The sequence below is a fragment of the Pteronotus mesoamericanus genome, unplaced genomic scaffold, assembly GCF_021234165.1.
Source record: "Pteronotus mesoamericanus isolate MK-2021 breed Mesoamerican mustached bat unplaced genomic scaffold, CSHL_Meso_final scaffold_705, whole genome shotgun sequence".
Classification (NCBI taxonomy): domain Eukaryota; kingdom Metazoa; phylum Chordata; class Mammalia; order Chiroptera; family Mormoopidae; genus Pteronotus; species Pteronotus mesoamericanus.
The window spans coordinates 12,992,362-13,011,309 of record NW_026555326.1 but is presented as its reverse complement, the minus strand read 5'-3'; the positions used below and the strand labels follow the sequence as shown (position 1 = coordinate 13,011,309).

Here is an 18,948-nt window from a genome sequence, read left to right as displayed (position 1 = left end):
GGGAATAATAATACCTGTTCCAGAAGCCTGGTTACTTTAGAGCAGAGGTCCCCAACCTGCAGGCCATGGACCGGTAGCGGTCCGGGCCTGTTAGGAACCATGATGCACAGTAGGAGGTGAACTTGAACGCAATGTGTTTGAATCATCTCAAAACCATCTCCGCCCCCCATCCTGGTTTGTGGCAAAATTGTCTTCCATCAAACTGGTCCCTGGTGCCAGAAAGTTTGGGGATTGCTGCTTTCGAGTCAAGAAGGGCCTACAATATCTTAGTCTTCACCCTCTGTCACATTATACTACTGTGCTCACTCTCGGGGTACCAGCCCTAACCCAGTGGCTGACTCATAACTGGTGTCAAAATGGAGACGTGCAAAGGGAAGTTCACTCACTTTGATGATCCGGTCGCCCTCCTTCACACCAGCTCTCATAGCTGCACCTCCTGTAAGAAGGAGGCCAGGTTAGCAGAGCCCAACCACCTTTCCCAGAGGTCACCCTTTCCAAAGTATCTGTCAGATCACTTCCTTCTAAAATTTCTTCTCACCTTTCTGTGATAAGTATCTCAAATGTGTATATCCACCCTTGCTTCTGTGACAAAATTACTTTTAAAGTAGAGGGGACTATACAAGGTCACAGTTCTTACTCTTCCCTATACCTAGCTCAGGTGCCAGGCTTCTGAGGCCAGGCCACGGTAGGAGAGGAGGGCCAGGCTCCGGGATGACTATGTGTGCTTCATTTAAACATATATGGACGTGCTCCAAGGTCAAATAAGAGTTATATCTTACTATCTAGTAGGAAGAACAAGTGTACTATATTAAATATAATTGTTAATATAATAATAATTACCAAAAAAACTATGGAGAAAAGGATTAAAACAAATGTTTTTAAACAGTGGCTCATAAGCCCTGAGAGGTTCATAAAAATACTCTGAAAGTTCATTAAAGATGATAATGATAACATTTTATTTTCTGTTAGAAAACTGTTTTAAATTCTTTACAGTTTTCCCCTTTCTAATGTAATGGATTAAGAGCTTCTGATTGTGACTGAATGAGTAGAGCTCAGAACAGGTTCTCAACTTCTTTAGATTATCACTCGACTGAAGGTTGCAGTGGTTTTGACCACTATGTTGTTTTAAATGATTTAGAGTCATGGTTTAATTTATATCCAGGAAGAGTGAGAAACACTATCACTGAGATAAATCAATGAGAAGCATAAAAACTAGTCTTTTTTTTTGGTAAATCAGCCCCAAGATGATCATTAAATCTGTAAGTCGCATTTATCTGATCAAAATAAATCCCCCACAAAACATATCTAGACGTTTCTAGTCTTTTTTAAAAAAATTATTTATCTTTAGAGAGGGGAAGGGAGAGAGAAAGGGAGAGAAATATCAATGTGCGGTAGCCTCCCATGCGTCCCCCACTGGGGACCTAGCTCGCAACCCAGGCACATGCTGGGAATTGCATTGCCGACCCTTTGGTTCACTAGCCGGCGCTCAATCCCCTAAGCCACATCGGCCAGGGCTAGACATTTCTAGTCTTAACAAGAGAAATTATAGTGATGACTACATTCCACCTTGGCTTTTCAATACTGGGACTTGAAACAACCCTCATGTAAAGTGTGCTATTTATGGAAGATTACTTGTAAGGAGCTGGAAACTCTTACACTGTCACCTAGAAACTAAAGGTGAAGAGAAAGGAGTCATTTTGCCTGAATGTATGAAACCTATGTGACTTCTAATAACTTAGTGACTTAAAAAAACTGAACTCTTCAATCCATTGAGCCACACCAGCCAGGGCTGAAAAACTGAACTCTTCAGAGTTAAGGAATTAGAGCATAAGTTCTCAGACTTCAGTAAGCACAAGAATCACTAGGGGAATTTATTACAAAGCATATTCCTTGGCCCCCTTACCAAAAATTGACTGAGTACTTCTGAGGTTAGGCCCAGGACTACGGATCTCAATCATTTTAGCATCTAGGTGATTCTGATGCAGTCAGAACAAAGACTATACTTTGAGAAAGAGTGAACCAAAGGAACCTAATCTTGTTATTTCGATGCCAATCCAAATGAATTCTCTTCCTCTCTCCTCCCCAATATACATATATATGCACGTATTTTCCAAAACTCATATTTTGCTATACCCCATCCTTTTGTTCTTTCCTCCCTGGCACTGACTCTGCTGAGGCCTAAGAGAAGGACAAAATGAAGGAGTCCAACACTTCATTTTAGGGGATCCCCAAGATTTCTATATCAGAGACCAGAGAGGCAAAGTACAAGTGACTGGCAGTCCCACTAGCTATTTCACCTAGTCCAGGAACCTTGAGAGAATAAGGCATGCAAAGGATAAACGTATCTTTTCAGAGCTCTATCCTAGGATATGAAAACAACAAACAAATGAAAGAAAACAAACCCCCAAAAGCACAAAAAAACCAAAAAACAAATTTCCCACTGATAAAATTTAAGTGGCTTTAATTGTTTATATTCTTGCATGATTAATTTACCTCATTTTGGTCATAAATTTGACATTTCCTTTTAGTCTTTTCCATAAACAAATCCCAAATCTTTTCAAAATTACTTAATGCATATTTTCCTTCCCATTTTGCACTGTACTTAGTATGAAACGCTAGCCTGCTCCCCACCCCTTTCCTTGTATCTTCCTTAAGCCAAGCCCATGATGCTCCATGTCACCAGGTCCAACCTCATTTGCCACTCTGTTGTCCACTCCTCTTTGGGACACTTGCTTTAGACTCTCCCCCACTCCCATTTCCTGTCTGCTTCAGCCTGGGTTACCGATTCTTTCATCCAACATATAACCATGCTTTGAAATATCTGACGTTTTTTCATACCTAACTGGTTACTTGAATGACTTGCTTACGATGCCTTCCCTCTGTTTATTCCCTTCCCACCAAACTCATACCCTGCCGATGTGTTTTTCACTTGCATTTTTCAAACTATTCCTGAAATCCTATTTCTTCTAAGAAGGTTTCCCAATTTGATCAGAAGCAAAATGACTATGTCTTGCACCACAAACTACCCAAACACAAATTTTCAAACACTGTCTCCCCCCATACTGTCCAACACACATCATTTATCTTTTCATAATTTATTATTTAATGTCAATTGTATTTGCAGATACACTTAGACCAGTGTGACTGTCTCATTTGAAATAGCAGCAGAATAGCTCTGGCTGGTGTGGCTCAGTGGATTGGGTGCTGGCCTGCAAACCAAAGTGTTGCTGGTTCAATTTCCAGTCAGGGCACATGCCTGGTTGTGGGCCAGATCCCCAGTAGGGCGCACATAAAAGGCAACCACACATTGGTGTTTCTCTCCCTCTCTTCCTCTCTCCCTTCCCTTCTTTCTAAAAATAAATAAATAAAACCTGTAAAAAAAAATAGCTGCAGAACAGTGATGGCCTGTGTGCAGAGTGAGGTGACGTGAAGGCAGGTGGGGAGAAAGCAGGCCTTTGTTCCCTCCACAGCACCCTCCGACTCAGTGTGAGGAGCTTCCCTGGAGGGCAACGAAGCACCTGCCTGGTGACCTTAAGGGAATTCTACTGTTTTTACATACTTCCCAACAGGGGAAGTGAGCATAAAGTGTCATTCCCTAGGAATTCTGCCTAGTGGCTTAGCACTGTGGAGACTTTCCCACATGCCCCTGGGGAACTAGTTCTAGAGTAATTCAGTTGTGCTCCCCACGACATCCCAGGCTCTCAGAGAGAAATGACATATAAGTTCTTCAAGTTAGGCAGCACTGTCACATACAGGTGGCTTTCTGAGAACTGTCCACTGCAAGAACGATGTAATACTTACCAGGCCGCACAGACTGCACCAAAACGATGCGATCCCCACTGACTGTGAAGCCGAAGCCATGCTGGTCTTTCTGGATGATGACACAGCGTTGGACGAGACCTGGTGAGTGGTGAGAAGAATGAGGGTTAGGGAGGCATTGTCACTGCAAGGTTAGTACATACAAGCCAAGACCATCCCAGGAAAGCACCATGTTTCCTCCTCCAGAAGGCCTTTCCGGACTAAGCAGATTCCCCAGACTTATCTGCTCCGATGCTATGGCAACAACAGACCCCTTTTAGTAATCAATTGTGTATTCCCTACAAGAAATCAGCCTCTGTGAGATGGCTGTCTCTCTTGTACATGTCTGTCTCTCTGTGTTCGGGTTAGACTGGCTGAGGAAGAGCTGGGGCTGACTCTAGGCTGAAGACTAACATTAGAGAGAAGCAGCCTTGGGACTGAAGCCCAGTGAGACTGCAAGTTTTCTGTCAAATTACATCCAATGAATGCAGCACGTGGGATACCAGTGTTTGATGACTCTTTGCAGAGCTGGAAAACTCATGCAGGGTGACTCAGGGCTGACTCCTTGCCAAATCCAGGGAAGGATAAATGACAAGAGAAAACCCTGTTTTCACATGTACATCTATACACAAACATAGGAAATAAGAAAGGCTGTAAGTTTCCATTGTCTCCATCCTTTTGGGTGTGTATTAGGCACCATGCATGAGTGCAGGTATGTGTGACAGCTTCCTGTAATGGATAAAGTGAGTTCTAGAGTTAAAACCCGTTGGTTTCAGGTCCTAATTTTGCCCCCTACAAGCTTGTGCACTTGGGCAGTTTCTTAACCCCTTTGAGCCTCAGCTTACTCATCTATAAAACAGAGATAGTAAGATCTACTTCCTACAGCTGATTAAGGACTAAATGAGGAAATTTATATACAATATGTAACAATGCCTATTACACATTATGAGCTCATGTAAAAGCTAAGTTGTTTCACATCTAGGGTAGATGGATTTGTGTGTCCGAGCGTATACCTCTGTGTCAACGTGTCAATGCCCCAAGAAAGAGGTTACCTGTCGTCTCAGAGGTGTCAGAGGGTTGACGGTGGTGGGAAGGGGACTTGCGTTCAGGTGCTGAATCTCCCAAAGACAGGCTACTTAACCTGGAGGAGGTGTAATAAAAGCAGGTCAGGGAGGGACCAGTTTTGTAGTAGAAAAGACCCCTATCAAAAGCAGTTCCATGTTTTGGGCACCAAGAGACCAATCCTCTCACCCTGAAACCCACTTAAGCTGGTGAAACATTAGCCATGTCTATACCACTGGCAACGCCACCTCTCTGGAATCCTAGGCTGGCAAGGCAACCATGATCTCCTTAATACCCAGCAAGGTGTGAAGGGAAATAGCTCTTGCTGGTGTCAGGAGACAAGGAGATGATAACAAGAGCAGGATGTGGACACACACACTTGTTGGGTCTTACCAGGCTGCAATGGGGCTGATGGAACAGAACAGAGCAGCAGAGAAAATGAATGCCAAGAAAAAGACAGGAAAAAACAAACAGCTAGTTAGTTTTAGGTAAAGGAAGGGGAGACGGGAAGGCAAGGATGTGGTGAGTCAAAAACATACAGAAGCCTGCATGAAACAGAGCAGAGGACTGGAGTAGTGGTAGCAGAAATAACCCCTCCAACGTTAGCATCATCTCTTCATCCCTCTACCCAACAGTGTCTCTAGGAGGGTAACTGGGCATTTGGTACTAGCCTGTTAGGTAACTGGCAACTTATACACTTTTCTAGAAGGGAGGGTACAGCAATGACTCAAACCTTTGAAAATTTCATTTATCTTGTAGGTATCACAGGAGAACAGGAATCTGGCCTGTTTGGTGGTAGTATTCCAACCTCACATTCAGCCCCATTCCTACTGCCATTCTGAGGCCTCTTGCTTCAAAACTATTGAGATCCTAAAACCTCAGGGTACCAATCAGATCACCAAACCAGAAAATATCTAGGTTTGCTTGATATTTAATAAAATTTAAAATTTAAATTTTAAATATTTATTAAATATCAAGCAAACCTAGATATTTTTTGCTTGATCTCTTATTAAGAGGACTCCTACAGGAACAGTAGAAGCTCAAATCATTGCCTCTCCTTTTTAGAGAAGTGTCCAAATTGCCAGGTCCTAATCAATCGTTGCTGCCCCTTTGAAGGGGGTCTCCTATTCACATCTATAGCAAATGACTATGTAGAAGGTTATTCAATGGAAGCAATACATATTCACAGTGGGTGACTGGTTCAATAAATTGCAATACATCAGTGTAATGACAGTGTTAAGCCTACAAAAGAACGAGGGGCTCTTCATATACCATAAGGAATGGTCTCTAAGTATATAGCTGCCTGAAAAAAGCAAGATGCAGATTTATGTGGACAGGAAAAAAGTGACTAAAAGAGAAGAAAAGGACATTTTTTTAAAAAAAAGATTTTATTTATTTTTAGAGAGAGGGGAAGGGAAGGAGAGAGGGAGAGAAACATTGATGTGTGAGAGACACACCAATTGGTTGCCTCTCGTGCGCCTGCAACTGGGGACCTGGCTTACAACCCAGGCACGTGCCCTGACCGGGAATTAAACCAGCGACCTTTCAGTTCACAGGCTGGTACTCAGTCCACTGAGCCACACCAGACAGGGAGGAAATTACTTGCTTATACATGTTAAAATATTTGTTTACACATGCATTAAAAAATCTCAAATATCTATGAAATGGTACAAAAGAAACATAACATTGGTTGCCTCTGAGGAAGAAAAACTGAGTGCCTGGGGCACAGGGATGGAGTTGGAAATGTTTCATTACATTTTTACTTATAACTTTTAAATTCTGAATCATGTAAAGGTGTTGTGTATCCAAATGATAAGTACAATACAATGCAAGTAAGTAACCTTTAAATTTAAAAGAGCGGGGTCTTCCCCCTCACCCTGGCACCCCTCTTACCTGGACAGGTGAGACTGCTTTTTACTGGCTGATCTTTGGATGAGAGAGAGGATATCAAGGAAGAAGAGAGCGTGGAGCCCAGGAGAGAGCAATGCAGGAAAGGGGGAAGAGAAAGAAAAAACAAAACAAGACATAAACTAGACAAGACACTAGAAATTGTTAATTCAAAAGAAAAACCACAATTGAGCTATCATCGACCCAGGTATGGAAAGTGGCCACAATGGAATAGAGTGAGCTTATGAAAATGCAAGTTGACCCTGTCATTTTGCTGCTTAAAACCTTTAGAGCTTCCCTATTATACTTCGGAGAAAGGCTGTCCTGTCATCAAGCTAAGCTATTAAGCCATGACATCTAACAGGCTGCCTGATGCTGGTCAGCTTCCGATATCTGCCACAGCTCCCAGGACCTGTCCTTCTTGCAGTGTGAACATCCGATGGAATTGCTTGCTCACTTGTCGGTGGGCTTGTACAGATGAGACTGAAGGGTCCAGGAAGGGGGAGTGGTTTTGATCAGTGTCCTCAGTGTCTGACGTAGTAAGGGCTCAGTCCCATATTTGGTTCCTGCTTTTCACTGTCCTTTCACTTGCAATGGCTTCTGGTTCCTGCCTTTGCCCATACTGTTCCTTCTCCTAGATATTCTCCCTACTTTATTTCTCATTATAGTACCGATAAGCCAGACAAGAAGGTAAACTTCCAGAAGCTACAGCTCTTGGTAATTCTTCAAATTACCCTATCCATCATTCCCTGACTACCCCCGACCCCTTCACCCAATGTAAAGATTCCACTTAGTTCATCATTTAATAAATGTTCTTGAATCTATGGATGATAAACAAACAATGTGGAAGTCATTTCCCAGTATACATTAAGTAATAATGTACCTTAAATTTATGCAGTGCTGTATGTCAATTATATCTCAATAAAACGAAAAAAAGCTCTCAAACCTAGACTTGTGTTATCTAATATATAGCCACTAGCCATATGTAGCTATTAAAATTTAAATTTTAAAACAAAATTTATGTATTTATTTCCAGAGAGAGGGTAAGGGGGAGAGAGAGAGAAACATTGATGTGTAAGAGAAAACATCAAATGGCTGCCTCTCTCACATGCCCCCAACCAAGGCCCTGGCCTGCAACACAGGCATGTGCCCTGAATAGGAATTGAACTGGTGACTTTTTGGTTTGCGGGCTGGCACTCAACCCAGGACCCCTGCTGGTGTGGCTCAGTTGGCTGAAGCGTTGTTCTGTGCACCAAAAAGTTGGGCGTTTGATTCCTGGGCTGGGCACTTATCTAGGATGTGGGTTCAATCCCCGATTAGGGCGTGTCTGGGAGGCACCAATCAACGTTTCTCTCTCACACTGACATTTCTTTCTTTCTCTCTCCCTAAAATTAATAAACAAGTTTTTTTAAAGTTTAAATTTCAGTTTCTCAGTTGTATTAGTCATATGTCAAGTGCTTAATGGCTACATATGGCTAGTGACTACGGCACTGGACAGTGCAGAATAAAACCTTTCCATCACTGCAGAAAGTTCTACTGGACACTGCTGCTCTAGACACTAGGGGATACAAAAATGAATGAGATCGTCACGTGCAGGTAATGGCTGAGGTACACATGGAACTTTGGTACAAATACTGAATGACGACAGCTCCAGCCTGCTTTTGCACCCTCATCAGAGAGGGGTTCTCAGAAAGGACCTGTAAGGTCTTTTATTCCAGCTGCTCATTTTCTGTCTTTGCTCAGATCCAAAACACCCCACCACTGAGTTACTGGGATGGGTTTGAACTCTTCTTCCTCACTACCTGAGGAGAAAGCCTACTATCTTGGAATCACTCAGGTCTCCTTCTTGACCCTGCAGGAAACTGGCTTCCTATGCCCAAATTAAAGCGTAGAAAAAATGGTCTGGTAACTCTTTGCCTGGTTTAGTTTGTATCTGAGCTGGGCTGTAAGTTGTTCCACGTAATTCAAGGTCCATATGTCTGCCTGTGGATGACTGTTAGGCCATGAAAAAATTTCAGCTACCACCAATAGTTCCTCTAGATTTCCAGCTAAGATGGTGGCGTAGATAGATACACTTTGCCTCCTCGCACAACCAAAAGAAGGACAACAACAAATTTAAGAAGAAACAAACAAATGAGAAAGTAAGGGGGAGAGAGAGAGAAACATTGATGTGTAAGAGAAAACATCAAATGGCTGCCTCTCTCACATGCCCCCAACCAAGGCCCTGGCCTGCAACACAGGCATGTGCCCCGAATAGGAATTGAACTGGTGACTTTTTGGTTTGCGGGCTGGCACTCAACCCAGGACCCCTGCTGGTGTGGCTCAGTTGGCTGAATGCCAGAAAACTGAACTGTATGGAAGTCCAACAACCAAGGAGCTAAAGAAGAAACATTCATCCAAACCAGTAGGAGAGGCGGAGATGGGCAGCTGGAGCGGAGAGAACGCGCAGCAAGGTGGCGGCTTGGAGGACCGGGTGGGCGAGGCAACAGCTGACGGACTGGGCAGTCCCGCATTTGCGTGCACATAAAGTGGGAGGAACAGCTGGGGAGTGAGACAGACCATGCAACCCAGGGTTCCAGTGCAGGAAAAGAAAGCCTCAAAACCTCTGGCTGTAAACCCCTGTGGGGGATGCGGCAGTGGGAGAAACTCCCAGCCTCACAGGAGAGTTCATTGGAGAGACCCACAGGGTCCTAGAATGTACACAAACCCACCCACCGAGGAATCAGCACTAGAAGGACCCAATTTGCTTGTGGGTAGTGGGGCAAGTGATTGAAAGCCGGCTGAAAGCTGAGCAAGCAGCACTGCTTTCTCTCTCGGACCCCTCCCCCACATACAGTACCACAACGCAGCCCCGCCCTGGTGAATACCTAACGCTCTGTCCCTTACAACGTAACAGGCATGCTGAAGCAAAGAAATATGGCCCAAATGAAAGAACAGATCAAAACTCCAGAAAAACAACTAAGCAATGAGCAGATAGCCAATCTATCAGTTGCACAGTTCAAAACACTGGTAATCAGGATGCTCACAGAAATGGTTGAGTATGGTCACAAAATGGAGGGAAAAACAAAGGCTATGCAAGGTGAAATAAAGAAAAATATACAGGGAACCAACAGTGGAGGGAAGGAGACCGGGACTCAGATCAACGATTTGGAGCAGAAGGAAGAGATAAACATTCAACAAAGAAACAAGAATTCAAAAAATGAGGAGAGGCCTAGGAACCTCTGAGACAGCATTGAACGTTCCAACATCCGAATCATAGGGGTGCCAGAAGGAGAAGAGGAAGAGCAAGAAATTGAACACTTATTTGAACATACAACGAAGAGGAACTTCCCCAATCTGGGGAAGGACACAGACCTCTAGGAGATCGAGGAAGCTCAGAGAGTCCCAAAGGAGCTGGACCCAAGGAAGCCACACACCAAGGCACATCGTAATTACGTTACCCAAAATTAAAGATAAGGAGAGAATCTTAAAAGCAGCAAGAGAAAAGGAGACAGTTACCTTCAAAGGAGTTCCCATAAGACTGTCAGCTGATTTCTCAAAAGAAACCTTGCAGGCAATAAGGGGCTGGCAAGAAGTATTCAAAGTCATGAAAGGCAAGGACCTGCATCCAAGATCATGCCATCCAGCAAAGCCATCATTTAGAATGGAAGGGCAGGTAAAGTGCTTCCCAGATGAGGTCAAGTTAAAGGAGTTCATCATCACCAAGCCCTTATTATATGAAAAGTTAAAGGGACTTACCTAAGCAAAAGAAGATCAAAAGCTAGGAACAGTAAAATGACAACAAACTCACAACTATCAACAACTGAACCTAAAAACAAAAGCAAAAGCAAACTCAGCAAACAACTAGAACAGAAACAGAATCACAGAAATGGAGATCAGAGGGGAGGGGGAGGGCAGAGAATGGGAGAAAAGGTACAGGGAATAAGAAGCATAAATAGTGGGTGCAAAATAGACGGGGAAGTTAAGAACAGTACAGGAAATGGAGAAGCCAGAGAACGTATATGTACAACCCATGGACATGAACTAAGGGGGGGAAAAATGCTGGGGGGGGGGCGGTGCAGGGGGATGGGATTAAAGGGGAGAAAACAATGGGACAACCGTAATAGCATAATCAATAAAGTATACATTGGGGAAAAAAAGCTCCTCTAAAAAGCCCTGACCACTCATGGACATAGACAACAGTGTGGTGATTGCTGGGGGCGGGGGGTAGGAGGGTTTAAGGAGACTAAGAGGTAGTGTAAAAAAAGGCAATAAAGATAAAATAAAAACAATAATTAGTAAAACAAAACAAAAATATAATAAAATAAAAAGCCCTGACCGGTGTAGCTTGGTTGAAGCACAAGCCTGGGTTGTAGATTCCCTGATCAGGGTGCATTGGAGTGGCAACTGATCAATGTTTCTCTCCCTCTTTCTCCCTCCCTTCCCCCTCTCTCTAAAACTAAATAAATAAAATCTTTTAAAAAAGTTATTCTGAAAAAACCTTATAGGGGCTCTTGGTTCCTTGCATCCAAGATGACCAAAAGAAGAAGCAACAATGGTTGTGCCAAAAAGGGCCACGGCCAAGAGTAGCCTACTCATTGTACCCAAGGACAAGACCATCAAGAAGTTTATCAGTTGAACACAGTCGAGGTTACAGCCATTAGGGACATTTCCGAGTGAGTGCCTTCAACACCTAAGTGCTTCCCAAGGTGCATGTGAAACTACATTACTGTGTGAGTTGTGCCATTCACAGCGAGGTGGTCAGGAATCATTCTTGTGCAGTCTGGAATGAGCAAACACTGCTGCCCCAATTTAGACTTGTGGGTGCTGCCCCAAGACCTCTACCAAAGCCCATGTAAGGAGCTAAGTCCTTAAGGGCTGAAGGAAAATTCTCTGAAACAAAGTAAAATGGAAATTATACTTAAACAAACAAACAAACAAACAAACCCCACAGGCTAGGGCAGGTACAGGGCAGGGGAACAAGGAGAGTACCATGTTAAGTATAATCACAACAGATGCAAAAATATTTTTTCTCTTTAAGAGCATACAGGAGGAAAAACTACCATTGAACTGGAGGATGAAATGCTGATAGCAGCAGATATGGTGGATGGAAACAACTGACAGGCAATTGCGTCAGTGGGTGTGAAGTCTGAGCAGACTCTGAAGGAAGATCAAGGTTAAATTTAAGACATAAGGGAGGATGGAAAGAAGGTAATTTGGCATGAAACAGACTTTAACGGTGGGCTCTCCCTCATCCTGATGATAGTCCCATTGAAATTCGGCAGGAGAGAACAGATTCTAATCAGCCTAAACATGATAGATTGGAAGAAGGTCCAGAAGAGTGAAGAACCCACTCCCCATACCCCCCAAATTTGTGGCTCTCTAAATGGCACCAATGAGAAAAATTTTTCTGGTCCAACTTTCTAGTAGCCCCTTCTATATAACCAGTCAGTTATGGAGACTGGTAAGTATTTTTATGTTTCCCAGAATTGTTTATTCCTTGTATTATCATTGATGTCCATCATTTCAACCCCATGTGTACTGCCTCAAGTCTGGAAGACTATATAACCTTGTTTCCACTCTCCTGTCTCTACCAGCACTTGACCACAACAGACTAACTTCCCCTAAATACTATTTTTCTTGTGTACCCCTTATCCAGAACCTGTAATTTCCCTCATTATCTATACTATCAGATGTGCACGCAGTCTCCTGGTATAAAAGGTCTTTCATCTAGTGTATCCAAATACCTTTACAAATTCACTCTACCACTTGTTTGTTTTTTTCCTACCTCTAATGGATCCTAAAATATGCTGTACCTTTTATGATGGCCTCCATCTCTCTCTCTCTTTGAGCATGTGCATCCTTGCTTTCTGGCATAAAAGGATACTGTAGACTCAACTTGTACTTTCCCTATGCCAGATCTGGAATCAAAAAGTTCTCCAAGGAGCCCTGGTTCCTTTTAGCAGGAAATGTATTTAGAAATAAGATCTGGGTGCTAGGTACTCATTGCTACTGAGCTGTCATTGCTTCTAGCCCTTTCAATGGACAGAGTAGGAAATATTTCTTAAGAAACTGTAAGTTCTGCCCTGACCAATGTGGCTCAGTTGGTTGGGTATTATCCTACAAAATGAAAGGTCCCTGCTCAGGGCACATACCTAGGTTACTGATTTGGTCCCCAGGCAGGGTGTGTACGAGAGGCAATGATAGATATTTCTTTCCCTCTCTTTCTTCCTCCCTTCCCCTCTCTCTAATAAATAAATAAAATCTTAAAAACAAAACAAAACTGAGTTCACACCTAAATCTCCAGTTTAACTCCAACACTACAGGGTTCTTCCTCATCTTCCCCAATTTTATATTTTCTTCCTTTTCCCATAGTGAGAAACCTGTGCTCAAACAATAGCAATATATTTACTCATTTGCTCTACTCTTTAATACATAGTTTCTGAAGTTGCTACACCAGTAACACTGGCAATGACAAACTTACTAAACAAAGCTCAAGAATTTCTTGTGCTTCTTTTTGTCCTTGGACTGTATCCCACTAAAGATCAGTAATGTGTGAAAGTTACTTTGAATTGTTTCTTATAATTGTTTCTTGAAATGTATTTAATTTTCTTTTTGGGGAAAAAAAAATCCTCATCCCGTTTTCATTGATTTTTAGAGAGAGAGGAGGTGAAAGAAACATCAATGTAAGAGAGAAACACTGATGGGTTGCCTCTTGCACGTGCCCTGACCCTACAACCAAAGCATGTGCCCCAACTGGGGATCAGACCTACAATCTTTTGGTGCATGGGATGATGCTCCAATTAACTTAGCTACCCAGCCAGAGCTAGGTTTCTTTTCATACGTGCACTTTAATTTTAGGGTTTGTTTTTTCAGGCTTATTTCATTTTCTTGAATTTGTCAAACATTTACATAGTTGAAAACTCAAAATGAAATTTCAAGAGTATAATCCGTCCCACTCCTCCCCAAGTAACCGTTTTTCTTTGTTTCTGATTTCCTTTCCTTTTTATGTTTGTTTCTGTAAAACAAAGCAAATACTGCCCTAGCTGGTGTGGCTCAATGGGTTGAGCACCAGCCTGGCAACCAAAAGGTTGTCAGTTCGATTCCCCGTCAGGGCACATGCCTGGGTTGTGGGCCAGGTTCCTAGTGGCGGGGGCATGCAAGGACAACTGCTCAGTGATGTTTCTCTCCCTTTCTCCCCACTTCCCTTCTCTAAAAAAAAATAAATAAAAATCTTTAAAAAACCCCAAATAAGCAAATACTTCTAAATATTCTTATTTTCATCTTTTCTTACACAACAGGTAGTATCGTGCACCCTTTACACTTTGCTTTTTTCATTTAATAGATCCTCAAAGTAACTCCATGTTAGTTCATGGAAATCTTCCATTTCTTCCACCTCCCCATCCTTTTTTTAATGATGTGTCCACACTTGAGTGTTCCTACCTCCTACACTGCTCCTCATCATCTGGTGTGTTAGCCCTGCCTCTCTGCTAGAGGGCAAAGGTTACAACATGTACTTCCCGCATGCTCTCGACCAGTACCAGGCACAGAACAGGCACTCTGTAAATACACGCTGAAAACACCCTCCTCATCCCAGCCTAGAGGGTGTGTGATCCAGCAAGGAAATATCTGGTGACCTTCCAGACTGCCAAGCTGAAAACTGGGAGCCAGCCCATATATCCCTTTCTTTGGCCTATGATGGATTTGGTTGTGTATGTGTGTATATTTAAAAATAATTAGTTGTTAAAATTTGAAAAGCAGGCAATTTCACATTAAAAAAATACAGGTTTCTGGTTTCTCTTGAAAACGCATAAGCTCTGGCACCACTGGGTTTACAGTTTCACATGATGACAATTGGCTGAAGCTGGGGGTCATCAACCCCCTCAATGGGAGGTTCCTGGTCTCTTTGTCCTTACCCATATCCCACCACAAAAGTGTAAATGGAAAAAGGTCTGGAATATCCCTGTTCTGTGATAATGATTAAGTTCTTACTATCTACCAGGCCCTGTGCTAAATATTAGACATGTTTTCTCATTTAATCATCATCAAAGCCTGGTGAGTTTAAGTAGTACATCCATTTTCAGGCAAGTGAATAGAGAGGTTAAATAAGTGAAGTTAAGATGTGCATAAAGTTGGTCTGACTTCAAAGTCTGTCATCCTAAACAAAAATATGGATGACCTGTGGCCATATGCAGATCTAACTGGTCTTCATTAGATCTTCTCTATTTTTTATATATATACACACATACACATACATGCACACAATACACACACATTAATATGTACAGCTCACACGTACACATAAGATATACATGATATACAGAACACATATGGTATATGTGTATATAAAGATATATAATACATGTGATAAATAGATATATATAAAAAGCACACTATACATAGGCTGATCTAGGTCTCTTGAATCTGGAGCAAAATAATATTCCCAGATCCCTTCCCAAGGCCAGGAGCTGCAGTAAACCAAGGAAGGAGCTATCCTGCCAGGGCACTGGCTCTAGATAAAGTCTATACTCACTGAACCCTGACCTGGGCTGGTTTCCCTTATCTACCAGGGTGGAGCTTTAAGCAGCTTCCTGGCATCCTACCTCTCCAAGGATTCTGCTTTTGGGTAGAATTTTCCCTGTGCTCTGATGCTGGCAAACACAGCCTTCTAGGCCTGTATATCCCTATGATAAAGGGACAAGGCCTGTTTGCAGACAATCCCTGCTGATAGAATATGACACAAATGCTCCCTGAGAGCTTATAAAATTGAATACACTTAGAAATAAAAGGACACAGAAAGAAGTTTCAATCAGAACCAGAGTGGAAAGTTAGCACTCTGTGTTGTAGAAAAGGGTTAGATTTGTTAATCAGGAAAATTCAGGTGCTAATCCCAGTTCTGTCTCTAAATCACAGCAGGCCCTTGACTTCTACTCGGTGTCAGTTCTCTCATCTGCAAAACGAGGGGAAGGCAAATGGAGGGAAAAAGTCTCCGGTGATGTGGCCAGAAAAGGCTCACATTTCAAAAGGATCATTCACTAGTTGTAGAGAAGTGTTATGAATCACTGACTCCAACCCCAGGGATTCAATTCAGCAGGTTTGTGGTGTAGCATCTATTTTTATTTTAACAAGTGCCCTAGGTTATTACTTATTCAGAGGGCCATAACTTTAAGGAACTCTCAAAACACGTCCTTTAACTTCTGAGTCTATCATCAGTTTTCCCTGAGACCTAAAACCCTTTCAGAACCAGGACAAAGTCTTATTCATCCTTGTATTACCAGCCAAGTTCCAGCACACTGCCTGGTGCGTGATGGGTGCCTGCTCCAAAAATGTTTGCTGAAGGAATATGTATGACCTTTATTTCAGAGCTGATGTGAGGGTCAAAGAGGCAAATGTTTGTTAAATTCTTTGAAAGTACTGTGGACACTGAAAAAGAAGATAAATACCAAGAAGGACTCTTGGTGGCTCACTGGGCTTAAATTAAACAAACAAACAAACAAACAAACAAACAAAAACACAGACATTCTAAAACTAGCAGCCATTTCTAAACAGGGGCCTTTCACACAAGCCACGAGTCAGGGAGAAGCCTGCCTTAAACTGCCTGTCTGCCTGTGCTGCGTTCCTATTGTCTGAGTCAGCCCTTATGAAGGAGTTCCTGGAATTGTATTTCAACCAATAAGACTGAGACTTTCCCTGTTTAATTGTAGCTGTGCAGCTATATCCCTATCAGAATTTTTACTGACCAATCAGAGACCGGGGCTGGAACTCCTCTCTATCTGTCAGCTCCCCTCTGGCAAGGAGAGACTGACCACACTTTCCCTTTTCATCAGACTGTGTTTCCAGAGCAGAGCAGAGCAGAAGTCTGGGAGGAGGTGGGGAAGACTGGAGCAGAGCAGGGCTGCTTGGCCCCAGAGCCATTTTCCAGCTGTGCTGTTGTTCTCTGCTTCATAATTGATCTGTAATATTATTGAGCTGTTCTACAGCCCTGCTGTATAACAACTGAGCCGTCTGTACCGAATAAAGTTTCATTCTTCACTCTACCCCAAATTGGGAATTCATGTTGGCACTCAAATGGCACCAAGAACCATCAACCATCAGTTGACAGTGTAAAGTCCTATGCAAATGGTCACCTCATGGGGTGACCTATGCTCAACATGTCAGAGGTGAGGTGAGCAGGACAAGAATGAGCAAGTGAACCATAAACGGGAAGAGGGGACAACTTCTGGCATGTTCCGAGTCTAGGGAGGGCAGAGCCAGGAAAGCTCTCCTTCCTACTTCCATAAAGGCCTCTTCGAGAACAAGAGATTTGGGGACTGTTTGACTGTCAGAGCAGACAACTTGGCAGACAAGTGTGTGTGCAGGGAGCAGAGAACTGGTATGTCCAGAGGGCTGGTTAGCTTGATTCGATATTTAATATTTAGCATATAGCCCATGTGATACGGTTTGGAAAGCATGGCTTTAAGGAATAAAGCACAGTAAGTCTTCACTTGAGGTTGTTGATAGGTTCTTGGAACTGCAGTGAAACAATGTTATAATGAAAACAATTTTACTACAGACTGATCTAAATAAGAGCTAAAATCCTATAGCATCTCATCAACATTATAACCAAATGAGTGAAAACAACTTTATTTGAGGACCTGCTGTACGGGCTCAAGCCCAGTCCCAGACTTCTCCTGGATATGTCATCTCAGGCAAGGTGCCCAGCCTCTCCAAGCCTAAGTTTCTCAATCACAAACATGGACAATCCCACTTTCCTCAACGGGAGATTGGGAGGAACAAATCACCTTCACCAACACCTCAAAGCGAGAATGTTCAAACTGAACCCAATGTCCTAAGCCCAAGCTTAGCTCTGCTCCTGAGCAAATGTTTCCTTCTCAGGCAACAGTGTTGTACAGGTGCTCACATCAGAAATCTGAATTATCTCTGACAACCCCTTCTAATCAACTGCCAAGTCCTCCTGATAGTATCTATTAATATTTCTGGAATCCACCTAGATCTGTGCCTCCCATCACAGGCTGGTGTAAGCCACATCATCTCTCACTGAGAACTGGTATCCTCTTATCTACTCTAGCTTCCACTCCTCCAGAAACCATTCATTCTCTACATACTTAAAAAAAACCCCCCAAAACCCAAAACTAGAACATACATCACCCTTTAGTGGTTTCCCACTGTCTCTGTATAAAGTTTCAAGTCCTTAACATGGCCTAACAGGTCCTCTGTACCGTCCTCATGCTTACTCTCAAGCTGCATCATCTCTCATCATTCCCCTCCTTGGTTACTGTATGCCAACCCCAGGGGCCTTCTCTCCTGCCTTGGCCAAGACAATTTATATTCATTCTTCGCAGTACAGTGTAACCACCTCTTCTTTAGTGAAGCCTTCTCTGACATCCCACTAGGCTGGATCACCCCTGAAATTTCCCTTTCCATGTCTAACTAGATAGCAACTAATTATTTGGGTGTCTTTTTTTTTTATTGTTTACTGTTTGCTTTCCCTGTTTAATGATAAGCGTCATTGTCTCTTGTTCTCTCGCTCACACAACAGGTCTAGAATCGAGTACACAGTAGGTATTAAATACATGTGTTGAAAGATGAAATCAGATAACATATGCAAATAAACTTTATAGATATCAAAATATCATAAGCATACACTTATCAACAGAAAGTTTTGAGTGATCTCCATAATGCATAAAACTTAGGATTTAATTCACAATTTCATAGTTTTAACAAAGCCTGAATGGAGTAAAGAAGGAGTTAGGCCTCTCTGTGGACCTATAGCAGGGAGTGACATCTTAACCTGGCTGTAAGAACAGGTCAATAAGCTCCTAAAGACTTCAATCTCCCAGATTTCTAGAATTCAGTTCCATGCACAAAACACTGACACATCCACTAAACAGGAAATTCTGTGTTAAAGTGTTTTGGTAACTCTAAAGTAGACTTGGGAGAGGAGGGCCACAGAAGGGATCAGAGGGGAGGCTGACCTTGACCAGAGCCTGGGAGGGAGGACAGGGCCCGCTGGCAGCTCTGCTGTGGGAGGGTGCTCTAGGAGGAAAGAAAGAGCGTAAGCAAAGGCACAGGAAGAAGAGGGCGCAGCAACTCCAATGCGGCTGTCAGTGCAACACAGGGGTGAAGAGAGGGAAGGTCGGGTTAGAGGAAAAAACGAGGTAAAACTGAAAAGGTGGGGGCTCCCAAGCCAGTCCTCTCACTTACTGTACTAGCTAGATGATC

At 42.9% G+C, this 18,948-nt stretch overlaps 1 protein-coding gene across 10 annotated transcripts in view; it reads right to left on the bottom strand.

Annotated features, from left to right (window-relative positions):
- Positions 1-18,948, bottom strand: part of ARHGEF11 (Rho guanine nucleotide exchange factor 11) — a 123,037-nt gene that overhangs the window by 52,843 nt on the left and 51,246 nt on the right. For 9 of the 10 annotated variants that reach the window (XM_054563093.1, XM_054563100.1, XM_054563095.1 and 6 more), the window contains exons 2-5: positions 6,754-6,786; positions 4,851-4,939; positions 3,802-3,900; positions 387-436 (exon numbers count right to left, since the gene is read on the bottom strand). In XM_054563093.1, coding sequence (XP_054419068.1) covers positions 387-436; positions 3,802-3,900; positions 4,851-4,939; positions 6,754-6,786 — 271 coding nt within the window. The remainder of the gene's footprint in view (positions 1-386; positions 437-3,801; positions 3,901-4,850; positions 4,940-6,753; positions 6,787-18,948) is intronic. The other variant, XM_054563098.1, reaches the window with a different exon arrangement.